The sequence below is a fragment of the Haliaeetus albicilla genome, chromosome 14 (assembly GCF_947461875.1).
Source record: "Haliaeetus albicilla chromosome 14, bHalAlb1.1, whole genome shotgun sequence".
NCBI classification, from domain to species: Eukaryota; Metazoa; Chordata; class Aves; order Accipitriformes; family Accipitridae; genus Haliaeetus; species Haliaeetus albicilla.
This window is the reverse complement of record NC_091496.1, coordinates 28,025,990-28,040,744: the sequence shown is the minus strand read 5'-3', so window position 1 is coordinate 28,040,744 and position 14,755 is coordinate 28,025,990. Positions and strand designations below refer to the sequence as shown.

The 14,755-nt window shown below is 38.5% G+C and overlaps 1 protein-coding gene across 1 annotated transcript in view; it reads right to left on the bottom strand.

Moving 5' to 3' along the window:
• Positions 1 to 14,755, bottom strand: part of TFEC (transcription factor EC) — a 99,738-nt gene that overhangs the window by 35,753 nt on the left and 49,230 nt on the right. Inside the window, exons 2-3 of the mRNA XM_069802100.1 lie at positions 3,997 to 4,248; positions 1,630 to 1,725 (exon numbers count right to left, since the gene is read on the bottom strand). Of these exons, the coding sequence (XP_069658201.1) occupies positions 1,630 to 1,725; positions 3,997 to 4,248 (348 nt within the window). The remainder of the gene's footprint in view (positions 1 to 1,629; positions 1,726 to 3,996; positions 4,249 to 14,755) is intronic.

The following is a 14,755-nucleotide window of genomic DNA, read 5'->3' as shown; positions in this document are numbered from 1 at the left end:
AGGCAGAGATACTGCTTGATTGCTTCCACGCTGACGCAGTTCGCATGCCTTGTTGAAGGCAAGCTATATTTTGCCATAGTATTGCACAGAGATTTGGAAACACATGCTATTCCCTGGCTTACCTACTAGCCTGGTGACTTCCTCAGCACAAAACCATATAAACACCATTATCTGGCCCACAGACATTGCAGGAGTCTCAAACCTTTGCAAGTAAGATACCAGCTAACAGTCGTTCCATATTTCCTTGCTCATCAAGAGTGGGGTATTCAATACATTTTAGAGAGATATGTCCTTCATGGCTGAAGATAAAGGCTAATGAGGCTGGAATTAGCAAAGATTAACATCATCCAGTTTTAAAAGGTGTTGAGGGAGTATGAATCTAATCCAAAACCCAGAATTCATGCCTCTCATCACCATCCCACGGTACCACACCTGAAAGGATCCTCCCCTGCCTCATGTTAATTTAGGCCAAAATATTAATTCACTCCCCAGGGAGCATTTCTTTGTTATGTTCTGTACTGAGATATGTATAAATCAGTCTGACTGTATTAGTTCTGTAGCTGGCATGCAAATGCCAGGTATTCATGGAACAATTAATTGCCCTTAATACTGGACTGTGTAGTGGGCAACATAGAGGCATAGAGATCTTATCTCCTAAGGTATTTTTGTAGCCAGTGATGTTCTGTAGCCAGAAAAAGATGTTCCTTTAGCGGGTGATTAAGAGCAAGCACCTGACTCTGTATTCTGAAATGAACTTTGTAGACTGTCGAAGCCTGTGAAAATCCTTCTGCCTTCACCAGAGTGAAGTTTCCCTTTATCAGTACCCATTTTAAGGCCCTGAGGACAAAATCTGTGGAAAACAGTTCCCAAGATAAATTAGGGTTGAGAGGACAAAGAACTTCCCTTCTGTGAAGTGTGTTGCATTAGAGTTCTTGATAGGCGTTATTTTCACAAATAATAATGCTCTATGCATTGTTGTGTCCAGAAAAGGTCCATCCTTCCTATTCAAGTGTGTAACATATATGGAAATGTAAGCAGCCTTTGTTAATCCTCTGTCATTTCTTTACAAAAAGATGTTACAAAATTATAAATTTGTTATGTTTAATCCTATAAAACATTTCACCTAAAAAGTTCCATTTTTCATCTTTGCCCTTAAAATTATTCAACTAAGTGCAACTTGCCTTTATGAAAGTCAAGAAATAGAGCCCACCCTTGCTTCAGCATAAGTCACTGGAGAAACTACTGTACTGTAGAAAATATTACATGGGAAGGGGTTTTTTTGGATGAGGTAGAAGGATCTTTAAGCAAGACTTTAAAAGGCCTTCTGGGGTCTAGAGACTCCTCTTATCCATAGTGCTGCATGGTACTTAGTACCTCGAATGGGTTATGTGCCAGACCTGCTGCTGGGCTAGAACCCCAAATGCTATTGAGACCACTTAAAACAGCTGTGTCCCACCACGTTGGAACCCCTTCCTCTAACATTTGTTGACAAAAAGACAAACCACAGAAGAGAAAGGGGAATAGTCCACTGATAGTACTGCTTAAGCCTCTGAAGTGTGACATGTTCTTGAATCACTCAGTGAAATTCTCTATAATAAACAGCAAGATGAAATTCCACAAAATACTTACAGTTCTTTGCATTAGTAGAGGAGTTTCAGAACAACCTATCCCTTCATCATTAAAACTTGATTCCATATTGATTATGTCTTCAATCACCTCTTCCATCTGATAAAATAATATTTTAAAACCAATCATTACAAATAATAATGGAAACAATGTTATTCTGAAAATACAGAGGAATTAATCTTGAATATTTATTACAGCGATAAAACTGAGTTTCAGAAGTTTACATTTTAAAATTCAAACAATTCAAGCATTTTTACACAATATTCACGTTTTTTACTTCTTGTGAAAACAGTTTTTGTGGTTTAGCAAGTTACTCCTCTCCTCCCAAACACCAGCCCATTCCCCTTTTTTAACCCCTTATTGCAACACCAAGATCAGATGACAGGAGTGCATTGCTAAGTTGTAACTGTGAGCTGTCACCTTCATCAAATGTGTCATATCCACAGTGTGTTGTTGCATTGGTGCAGGAAGGCTGAAAGGAACCTGTGGTTCTGCAAGAGCGTGAGTCACTCAAGATTTGGTGGTACACACTGCTCTCAAGATTCAGCAGGCAAAAGTTTGTGTTGTGTTTGGCAGTACACTGGATGCTTCTCCAGACAGCCTTCTGGTCCTAATCTGAATCAAAAACTACTGAAGCAGATGGAATAACTAATTAATTACTTGGGATGAAACAGTGAATACTTTGCAGACATATCGACATAGATTTGGACGAGGTACAGCATGAGTTTTCGATGATAATTTTGGTCTGGTTCTGTTCACAAAATAAATTGGGAAAGATCCCATGATGAACCTGTCACTGTTAGCTTTACCCTCTGCAGGAGCAGTTGGGTCGTGCCCTGAGGCCTTTCAAAGTGGCTCTTGGGAGCTGTAGCTGAAGGAAATGTAGAGGGTCCTGTGCAAGGAAAGACAGTATCACACTGGCCAGGGAGCTTTTAACACAGGCTTTCGGGCCACCTGGCCCAGCACAGCTCATCCATGCACCCCTCTCCTTCTCTAAAATCCAGACATGTGCTGTCCCAGGAGTTGTGCCCAGACTTATCTAGGAAAGCGCTGTCAGGGCCAAAAGGATGCCAAGAAATGCCAGCAATTAGACAATATGAAGGACTACAGTTCACTGCACCACCCTCTGTGTTGGCTCTAAATTATTTGCTCTATATTATTTGCTAATGTAACTACAGCCTACACTGAACCACAGGGCACACCCGCACTAGGAAATTACCCTGTGCCAGTCATCTCCCTGAGGCCCTGGGATGGGATTATTCAAATCATTGGAAAGATGCCTGCAAGGATTTTGGCCAGCGCCAACTGTCACTCTCCCAGTCACCACCAGGCACAGTTCAGGACAGTGGTTTACAAGCAGCTGCCTTGCTCTCCCGGACAGAGAGTGGTACAAGGGCAGGCACCAGTTATTCCTGGTCAGGTACGCAAAGTGCCTGAGAACGGTTCCAGCACGCTGCACTCACCAGCACAGAGGTGACCACAGAGGCCTCCACAAAGGCCATCTGAAATAATCTTTGCGGGCTAGTGGCTCCAGAAATCCACAAGCCTGACATAAATGTCAGTTGTCAATGCAGAAGGAATGGAGGGACCCCAGATGAGCTCTCCAGGATGTGTCGGGTTTATTTTTTTCAGTTCCCTCGCGCTTAGCTGCATAACATCCAAATGCTCAAATGGGTCACAGTGTATTTGTAAGATTCTTCTGTTCTGTTAAAGCCCAAGATATGATACAACATCTCTATTTCTCATTTCTGTAGGAATTCCTTTTACCTAATAAGCAGCCTCTTTTGAAATCTGTTGAAGTATTAAAGGCCATAATGATCCACATCTCACACTGGCTGAGAATCTGACATTGTATAATGGCTGTACCACTATTAAAATCCATGGTGGAACTAAAGTTAGCATATCCATGCCAATTTACCCAAGATAACCCATACATAAATATATCAGCTAACTGAAAATGAATGAGCAATCCTTTCAGTTACATCTTTAAGGTAATCAGTATTTAACTTTGTTATGCAGCTAGGATAATACTTTTAGACAGAAATAACTCTCATCTGAAAAAAAAAAAGTTTTGCATTGCGAAGTACATATTCAAAAAACGTACAGCCATATATGACGCATAGATAAAAACATGCAACAGTACATTTTAACTGGCAGTAATTCAGAAGCCTGATCATGCAATAAGCTATTCATTCAAGGAATCACCCACGTAATCCAAAAGGATTCAGGGATTAAGTGCTGCAGCTGAAGACCCCATGAAAGTAAAGAAAGTTATCTCTTGCCCACTACCAATACAAGATGGGTCAGGTAATGTTTTTGTCGAAGTACGCAAAGCCCATTTCCCCATTCCTTTCACCAGCCCTGCCCTACCGCATTTTCGTGTTCGCCTCCAAGGGCCAGCAGCTTGGTAACAGGGCTTTCTGGCGTGCCAATATCGCTGACAGGAGGCATGTGTCCGTTTCGTAAAATGGAGGTCACTCCCACAGGCTGGATTGTGTGGGAGTGCGACAGGGAGAGCGTCTGGCTGGACAGCTTGGTGTCGAGGGTCAGGTACTGCTTCACCTGGTGCCTCTGGCTTTGCTGTATGTGGTATCTAGACTGATTTTCCAAGTGTGTTTGTACCTGGGAAAGAATGGAAATAATTGCTAAAGTTTCAAGTTACCGGTACCAGTATTTGCCCATATGTTCACTTATAAAACTTCAAAACAATAGATTCAGCTTTAATAACACTTGGATAGAATTATTATTAACCTTAATTTTTTTTTTCCAGTTTTGCACCCTTACACATTTCTTATTTGCATACTATTTTCACCTAACACAGCTGAATAAACCTTCTGAACAATTATCAAAGAAAAGTTATGAAAGAATTAGGAAAGTTAAACATGATCCTGAGAAAAGACCAGAACTATGCTACACATTTTTCTATTCTCATTAAAGAATGATCTCTGTTGAAATTGATGGTCATTACAATCAAATCTACAGGCATATATGTACTCTAAAATTAATATCAGTGTATTTACTCTTTCATACTTGAAAGAGTAAATAAATGTATAAAGAAAAACATAAGCCAACCAACTTCAAGTAATATCAACAGCAGCAGATATTCACTCATACCTAAATCCACGTTTGGCTCACCTTGTAGTAAGTACAGTCAGTTAAATGAGGCATTGCTGTGCTTTTGAAAAAAAAAAAAAAACAACCCCAAACAACAAAATGAAGTGTCCAAGCTATCGTCCTGGATGACTGTTCACTATCCTCAAACCGCACAGTCTTCTCGAAGTGCCTCTTGAGGACAGAACACTTTTTGAGTTGGTAGGACTTTATAAACTGAGTGGTCATGCCAAAATGGCTAATTGAGTGAGACTTTGGGCCATCCTTTGATTACAGAGATTGACAGTTGCTACTTCAAACAGTTCCCATTTCAGATCAATGTCACATTCCTGCAATTTAACTACCAGAGGAGCACTGCATACACAAACCTTACTGTCATTTCAGCCCTGTGGCTTTCTCCTCTTCCTATGGCATGACTGGTCACAAATTTCTTGTAATAAATTTTTCTCAAGTGGCCTCTGTGTAAGCATGATTAATATTTGTTAAATAATAGCAAGACTTGCTCTGCAGCCCTTTTTTCTCTAAAAAAAAAAATTCAGTCATTTAAACAAACTTCTTTTTAATTCCCCTAACATACATAAGCAGAGATAAATAGCCCATAAAAGGGGTTTGCATTTAAATTAGCTGCATTTTTGTACAGTATTGCAGTACCTACTTTATTTTTAATCATGTTATGGTGGCAGAATGGTCTAGAATTATTTTAATTATGTTTCTTTAAACTAATTTTCTAGTCATAAAAAAAAGATTAAGACATCCAGTAATGAATATAATATTAATTATTTTGATGTAAGCCTTAAAGTTATTAAATAACATTCCATTAAAATATTGATATAAAATCTTAAATATGGTGTTTATATTTTCCTGTTTTATGTTAGGAAGGTATGCATCCCTTGTAAGGTTTTAAAAACTGCATGTGTATTTGGGATTCACTTAAATCATGATACTACTTATCTTAACTGAGATCTTTGTGTTAGTTTTAGAAAGTGTATAATGTCCTGTTAATTTAAGCTCTGATTTATCACGTGTAAGGATACATGTAAAACTATCCCAAATCATTCAGATACTTGTGCATCTATTTGTTCCTTCAGCTTCAGTAAGGCTTAAGCTCATATTGAAAGTTAGACAATCAAGCAGTTTCTTAAATTAGAATCCAAACATGAAATCTACTGCATGCCAGTTTAACCAGAGTATCGATCTTGGGCGAAATGCAATGTGCTGAGCAGAAGAAAATATGTCCTGTTGTATGGCCAGAGCAGGGATTTGCTGTGCACCCTTGTTTTCTGCTGCTGCTTCAGAAGCACCCAGGGACACTTTGTGCTTGTGCTGGACTCTAGGGTCACTGCATGAATCCACGCAAAGTGACCACTACCCAGACCCTTGCGGTGCCTAAACTGACAAAGATCTCTTTCCAGCAGTGCAGAGCACTGCAATCAACAGCTTTGAAAGTACAGCTTCTTCACATGGCATAAACGGGAGCGGGATCGATGCATAGGCTACAAATGCATCTACTACATTTCACTGCAACTACTTTTTTCTCTTAAATGAAGCTGGTGATAGCTCTGTAATGAGCAATGAATTGTTGTCTTAAAAATTCTCTAGGTCTACCTGAAGCATGAAATTCAGAATATCACATATCTTCAAATTGAATGGGAAACATAAGAAATTTGCAGTGCCTGAAGTCTATACTACCTTGTTTTAAAATTTGTTTTTAATACAGGATTTCAATAGGGAAGTGGGTTCTGCCACAAGAAGTTTGCTGAAAAGTCAGTGGCTTGCTTTTTGCTTTCTCTGGACTTCAGATTGCTAGTGGCAGACCAAAACCTCTGTGCAGCCTGATTTCCTAGTGAACCACCACAGGGCCATCCCACCAGGCAAGGGGAGGATCTGTGAAAGAGAATCAGCTAACTGCTGACTAAGTAAAAAATCAAGTTTGTCAGGAGTACTTATTTTGTACGATATTCTTTCAGTGCTTATATCCTGTCGGTACTGTCCTGAACTTCCACAAACAGGAAAAGAATTTAAAGCTTCGTTGATGGGATCTGTTGCTATGGTTTTGCAAGACTCTCTATCCCCTTTTCTGTGCCAGCCGCAGTCATTACAAAGCAGAACCATTGAGGTTAAAAAGACCTATGCCCTGATTTTCAAAAAGTACCTGAAGTTGCAATCCCTGGTCATCTTTATATACCTAAATAAGTCTTAGAAGTGAATGCTAATAATAAGAAGTAAAGCACTTTTGAAAGTCAAACCACTATGTAAAGACAAAGCAGAGCTGGAATCCTATCTTTATAATCATATTGCTAGTGTATAACAAATGGGGAAAAAAAGTCATGGTATGCTAAAGGAATACTAAGATTGCAAGTCAAGCTCTCAAAAATTAGAAATGACTGTTAAAACTGCCCATGCAACATGTGTGAAATAGGAGCACAAACTCAAAACTTAATTTTATGAAACCCGATAGTCCAGTGTCAGATACCAAGTATGATTGGTTTGCTCTCCACTGGGGTGCTGGATGACTTCTATTATATCAGTAGTATTAAGCTAAGTTTCAGTTCAGGTTTTCTGAAAATTTTAGATGAAATAAACTATTTTAAATAACTATTACCATAATTACAGACATTAAACATTGACTTGATTTTGAGCTTCTTTTTAACAGTGTAAAAAGAGTGGCTAAGCACTGGCATGGGTTGCCCAGAGATGTTATGGAATCTCCATCCCTGGAGATTTTCAAAACTTGACTGGACAAGGCCCCGAGCACCTGAGGAAGCAAAAGTCTAGAAATAACCAGGGAAATTTGAACTGGTAGTCTAAATATTGAAACTCTGGATAATTATTATTAAGTCTGGGAAAAAAATGGTATCAGGTTAGGGGTTCAGTGCAATAAATGCAAAAAGTGAAAGAACTGAAAGATCACTTTCCAATTTTCACCAATCCCTCGCATAAGTAATCCCACAAATAAAACAGTCCAGACCGATATGCACTTAGCTGCTTAGAGACCTTGATCATGTGCATATCTTAGATCCACCAGATAAGGTCCTTCCGCAAAAAATTGAAAAAAAAAAAAAGATTTTTCAGAGTAGAAGCATCGTTATTTTGCCCAATAATCCTAGTACAGTATCCTCCAGCAGTGTTGGGAGACTAACTTTCTAATTCCTTTTGAGGAGTTCATGTAATCTGTGAGACCATTTTGCCAGAGACTATGTGAAATTTTAGGGTGAGGGTGTCTTAAAGCTTCTTTGGAGCAGGGACTTGCAGCGTTGATGCTGACACACCCTTTACTGTCACAACAGTCTGACTATAGGGTTACCTTTTTTTTTACTTCTCTCTGGGTCAATGAATATTTAATAATTTGTTTAAAGCAGAACAGCTTGAAAGGAAGACCCTGAGATGGTTTTCAGGATACAACGTCCAAGAAGCTGGCAGCTCCGTGGAATCTGGCTTCTCATCTCTGATACACATTAAGCAGTGTGATTTGATAAAGCATATCTTCTAGCTTTCAGCAGACCATTTTCTATTAAGTGTCTCTCTGCCTTCCTATTTTTTTGTGAAATGGATGACCTTGCTTGTTAACATGCTTGATTTCTGGGAATCCCTAGCAGAAACAGGCACTCGGTGACCACCTAACGATCCAGATCCTGACTCGGACAAGGCTCAGATACAGCCCAGGACTTACCGTTGTCCTGTTGGCACATCTGCTCTAGCTCTCGGTATAGTCAGGGACCTGACCCTTCCTGCCAAGTGTTCCTAAAGTTGTATAGGCTCTTTTTGACTATTCTGTGTGCAAGGTGTAACACGGTGATGAATTTGCACAGATGAAGTGCTGGTTCTCCTCCCAGGCATTCTCTTGCAGCAGCTATGGCCATGTACTATAAATGATAATTATGTTAGATTATTTGAGGAGTGAAGGACAGCATAAAGTTCAACAGTAAATAGATTATCCACTCCCTCCTAGGCACTGCTTTTGTCTACTACCTGGCTTTCCTAATCATGGTGAAATTAAAGCCTATTCAGAACCACAAACATCAAGCATGCAGGGAGGCAAAAGCATCCAGCCCAATCTCAAATATTATAATTCCACCAGAACAAAGCTAGAACAGAAATGAACACTTTGAGATGGATTTTTAATCCAGACAAGATCCCAATGCACATGTAACTGACTGTACCTATTTCTATTTTATATCTCACTGACAAGCCAGTTCTGAGAACAAGAACATAACAGCCTTTCAGAATTACAGATGCATATTCAAACTTAGCTTCTATCGCTCTTTCTAATTTGAGCACACATCATCATGTTGTAAAGCTGCGGTAGAGTTGTGTAACATCTTTTCCCACATTCTCACTAATTTTACTTTCATTTCTAATATATTGTACAATGGCATAACTAGGCCTTCAGTAGATTATTTACATAAAATATTTTTCTTCCACATTTGCTGATGAGATTTTTTTTCCATTAGTAAAAGAATACCTAGAATGCCAAAAATAAGAAAGAGGGCATATTTAGGGGACCTAAAGGAGGCAAGAACAATGTCAGCAGTATTCCGGCAAGTAGCAGTGCTACATCTTGTATTGGTATTCCACTAAGGGCAAGGAGGTGATACCTGTACTCCCAGGCTGCTTAGCCCTACATCAGTCCCGGGAGAAATAACAGGAATACTGAAAAGATATTCATTTAATAAATTATTAAAAGATAGGAATATAATTAATGCTAGTCAACATAGTTCTGTGCAAAATAAGCCTTGTCAAACAAATCTACTTCTGCTCTTTGATGAGATTTCAAGTTAGGTTGCCAAAGGTAACGATGTAGGTATAATACACTTCAACTTTTGTGTGCCTTTTGACTTAGTATCATTCAATATTCTAATTAAAAATATAGCACTACACAATATCAATAAAGCGTGTTTTAACTGGATTAAGAATTGGTTAACGAACATGCATAAGAAAGCAATCAGCAAAGGCTTGGCATCAGAAAGAGGTGCTCTTCAGTCTTGTACTACTCAACATTTCCATCAGTGATTTGGGACCAACGAAAAATAAAACCAACTAAAAAGAATAAATATTTTTTAGGCTAGTGATCCCATTGGAAGAAAATGTGTTCCCAGTCAGCCAAATACACATCTGTGTGTGCTGGAGGAAGAAATATAGGATGCAACAACAGAGAAAACTGAATGGAGAAAACACTGGAAACAATGAGTCTGTAAAGAATTTGGGGTCATAACAAACCAACAAAGCAGGAGTGTCCAGGTGATGCTATAGCAAGAAAGGGAAAATGGCATAAAGGAAGTAGTGAACAGGAGCCTGGCTTTACTCCTCTTTTATTTATGGCTCATGAGAGATCAATAATGGAATCCTAAAAATATTTCTACCCTGAACATTTTTAAAACACTGTTTAAAAAACTGAAAAAATGCAGAAAAGAACTATGGAAGTAATTGAAGACCGAGAAGAGTGTTTTGAAGAAAGTTTAAAGAAATTCAGCTATGTTCTTGCTGTCAAATTCAAATCTGTGAAATTTGTGGGAGATGCTGAATGTGGCAGGGTTTTTCAGCTAGCACAGAAAGCATGGCAAGAGCCACTGGCCACAAGCTGATGTTAGGCAAGCTCATATTGGAAATTATGTGAATAAACAGTGAAATACTCAAAAGGAAATGCTCTAACTGCTGTTTTCTTCAAACTAAGGGTCGACGACTTTCTGGAAGAGATGCATTAGCCAAATCCAAGACATACTTTTATCAAACACATTCTTGGACTCAAAGCTGAGTACTAGGATAATAACTGAATGGAATACAAAGCCTGTGATTTTAGAGGAATTAGAATGAGTGGTCTAATAGCCCTTTCTGTGTTTAAATTTTATGGATTTTTTGGATCTGAGAACTGGCTATTATAATAGCAACTTTTTCTTTGATAAAAATTCACTCTGAATTTAATAAATGTTTAAATCTGCTACAAAATAATATGCTTAGATATTGTCATAGTGTACTGGGCAGAACCCAGTAGACTTCACTACAGTTTGCCATTTATGTTGGATGTTCATTTGTTCCAGTGTTTTTAATAGCTTTTGAAGTAAAATTTCTCACCCCAACGGGATCACATCATTTATCATTAGTCCTGAACACAACACATCTCTGAAACTGTTTGAGTTATGGGGCTTCATGTTCTTTTCAGCCACTGTACCAGAAAATAAGCATCTAATTATGAACTTTTTAATTATTAAAATGTTCTGTAAGTACCCAAAAAGTCTAATTCCATTTTAAGATAAGAAACACAGTCACAGACTATTTTAGCTCTATTTCTGAGGACTTTCAAATGGATTTTAAGGGTTAGGGGAAAGAAAGCATTTTTAGTGATGAAATAATCCTTTTTAACTTCTATTACAAATGAACATCAGTTGTTTGTTTGTCCTGCTTTTTCTATTAAACTTTTTGAGAAAAGGGTATTTGTGAAATTATTTCATAATAAAATGAAATTTCAATTTAACTTAGCAATTATACACTTCTATTCTATCTTAAAAACTATCACCAAATAATGTAGCTGTTCACTTTAATGTTTAGTTTATAAAAGCATGTGTGATTATGTCAATTAATTACTTAAGCTAAACACAGTAATTAATTTTTAAATGTAAATATTTTTCTTATTGGAACTTTGATCTGACTAGATGAGACCTTCTCCATTAATATGCATGAAGAGAGAATACAAAGCAAAAGACATCCAGTCTGGCAACTCACGGCCGTGTTTAGTTGATGCCTTACAGTAGCTTTCAAGTTAAGAAAAAATTCTCATGTGACTCTAGTGCACTATTTTTCATCTTATTTAACCTTTGACATCATATTCATCAGGAACTTGTGAATGTTCTTTCAAGGCTGAAGAGGAAACATTTTTAAGTTCTTTGGCAAAGGCCGTGTCTTCAACAATCACTACCGCTTCTGTATTTTGGTATCTCGGTGTCTAAAAATAGCGGATAATTATAAATGTGGGGTAGGATGGGAGCAATCGGAAATTCTCCATCACACTGCCAACCATTATGAAAAGCAAGAGGAATGTGGGAGCAAAAGAACTGCAGAACGGACTTTGCAGAAACCAGTGCCGGGTAAGGAAACTTTCTCTGCCCAGCGCAGGCAGCAGAACAACGTTCCTCTGGGGGACGGAAAGGCGGCTGGGCTCTCAGGGCTGTGGCTATTAGAGGCTAGATCTCACAGCTAGCCAGTTCCTCTCAAATCCCCGTGCAGACGCAGGGATTTTGCTAGCATTTCCCCATTGTGGTATTCTCCAGCACTCACGGAGCATTGATGGAGCTCAGTCCTTTCAGGTATTCCTCTGTGCTAACCTCCTTGTGCAATCAGAAATGAGGTGGGGGAAGCCAACTACCTGCACTGAGCAGCTACAGAGACATTATCAAAGCGAGCACTGCCATTTGCGCCGGTGTACCTGAGACACTCTTGGCTTCTTAATTGAACTCCTGCAGTTAAGATACACACAGCTCCGATGGCTCCTTATCCATCACCAGCTTGACTTCTGAAGAAAGGATCCCTAAGGTCTTAAGGCCAGCTTGTCATGTTTTAAAATAACAATGAGTCTCGATGACTTTGTGGTCTTCACTGGCAGAAAAGACTCAAGTTTTTAACATTGCACTATAAAAACAGCCTATAAAGTTAAGCAAAGCAAACTACAGGAAGTATTTTTACAAAACTATCCCTTTGACTGAAGTTAGAATCTAAGCTGAAAATCTAAACTGAATAAAACCAACCACAACAGTTAATAGGCCACACAAGCATAACAACGGACCACAATCAAGTTATGAATCCCCAGCTAATATCCTTACTCTGACTCTGCACAGTGACCCTGTCCATGCTCTCATTGATTCATGAGATCTGTGAATATAATAAATCTTTACTGTTCCAGTTCCTCTTTATCATTGATGTTATTAAAGGACAGTGAATGTGACTCTTGCATTTGAAGAATGGAAAGAAACTTTTTGTACGGCTAGCTATGTTTAAAGAACTAGGTCCTGATACCTTTACTTAACTACGTGTCTGTATCTTCAGAAGTTATTCAGATTAGGACACCTAATAAGATGCTATTAAATGGAGAAGGGGGTCTCACAAATGTATTCAAGGAAAATCAGTTTTGAATATGGAAAGTACAATCATCTGGGTTTTAGTTAAATATCGTCTGCTAATGAACTTCCACCAGCGCAGTTTGTTCGGTCCTTGTAGAATAAATAAAATAGCAGCGTGAAAAGTTCTGTATTTGTCAACTGCAACAACTAGCACAGATCCATAAAAATTACAGTTATAGCAGCATGGGAAATCCATAACTAGAATCATGTATTTTGTTCAGAGGTTCGAGGGTTTCTGACAAATATTGTACGTCAAAAAGAAATCTACTCCAAAATACAGGATTCGTATCTTACAGGTTGGTACCAGGATCAGGAATAATGAAAAAGCTTGCAGACATGAAAGTTTATATTTTAATGGTAACCTTTTTAACTACTTAGTTTCAGATGAAGCACTCAGAAAAGACAAAAGATGGCTGTATTATGAAGACCCATATATTCTGTTTTGTTATCCATAGGTAAAGTTTGGAGTATAGGTCTAACATTGGAGAGAACCAGTAGGTATGTGTACTACCTTTATGTATAGATGAGAAAGTCAGGTGATCGAGCTTCAAAATGAATGAACCAAAAGAAGAAAGATCATTGGTGTGATGGCTACTTTAGTAAATTCCTGAATAGTTTCAAAAGCCTCTGGTTTGTTCTTTGATTTCTAATTGTTTTCATGTGACAACTATAATTTTCTCACTTGTATCTCACTTTAAAGGTTAAGAGAATTCAGAGAGAAGTCAGCCTTAGAAAGTATGAAGAGGGAGCATGAAGTAACAAGTTTCTCATTGTTTGCTACACATATTTTCTAGCTCCCCAGGTGAGCAGACGCCATATCCTTTGAGATGCAGTGATGGCCGTAATATCCCTCCTGTTCAGTTAGACAGCAAAACAAACCTAGAAGTTAGATCTAAAAAGTGTATTTTCCTGGTATGTAAGGATATGGGCATCAAATATAAAGTGGAAAAAAAGTACTGATGGTAAAACTGTAAAAGGAGAAAATAGTACTTTGGCATTTGAGTATACTGATATTTCTGAGGGAAGGGTATGTCTTTCTGTCCTTACTTCTTCATTCCATTGGACAAGTAGTGTTTGCACACAAAAACCAACATTCATAATGCACATTCCAACAACTTTGTCATGTTTTGGCAGCACAAGCTGAAGAAGAAGACAAAACCTGAACACAATAAGCCTACCTCTGGCGCACTATTCTTCTTCAAATATAGAGTAAGCTCAAAAGGTTTAGTGATTTTGGATAAAACCACTGGTTTTGCCTATTTCTACTATGAAAGATTCATGACTGTATGCCAAGGAGACTACATCAACTTCCTCAAAAAAGTTAAACCCATTGGCTGAAAAGCACGATCAGTTTGTTAAGAGTGGTAACAATTTCACCACCAGATGACAGCACTGCTTATTACTAACTTCTTTCTGTGTGTTTCAGTCCTCCCTCATTTTGAAAACAAACTGTACTGAGGTATGTACCCACTCACTGCAAGAACTGAGGAAACAAAGCCGGTGGCATAAGGTGGTTTGGTGAGGTAGTCACATCAGGGAGGCTAATCTGTTGGACAAGTTATTTTAAGCCTGTGAAGGGTTATAGCTTCTGTAAAGACACAGACAAAACCAGCTTCAGCCTGAGAAACGTGCTTTCTATTGCTTTCCTCAGTCTCAGAATGATAAAGAGGGCAAGGGGGGAAGCTTTCAAAGTAGGCATCTTAGGTTTCAGCTTCACAACACGATTTTTGTGAAATCAAGGCAGCAACATCATTTTGAGCCAGCTTAGGATCTGGCCACAAAGTGTGCTTTCATACAAGGGGAGCAGATTGGGTTAGCTGACAGCAGTAGGTGACATTTCCATCAAAAACAGGAATGGCACATCAAGAACAGCTATATGAGAAAAAAGTAACAAAAATATTTCGTATCAG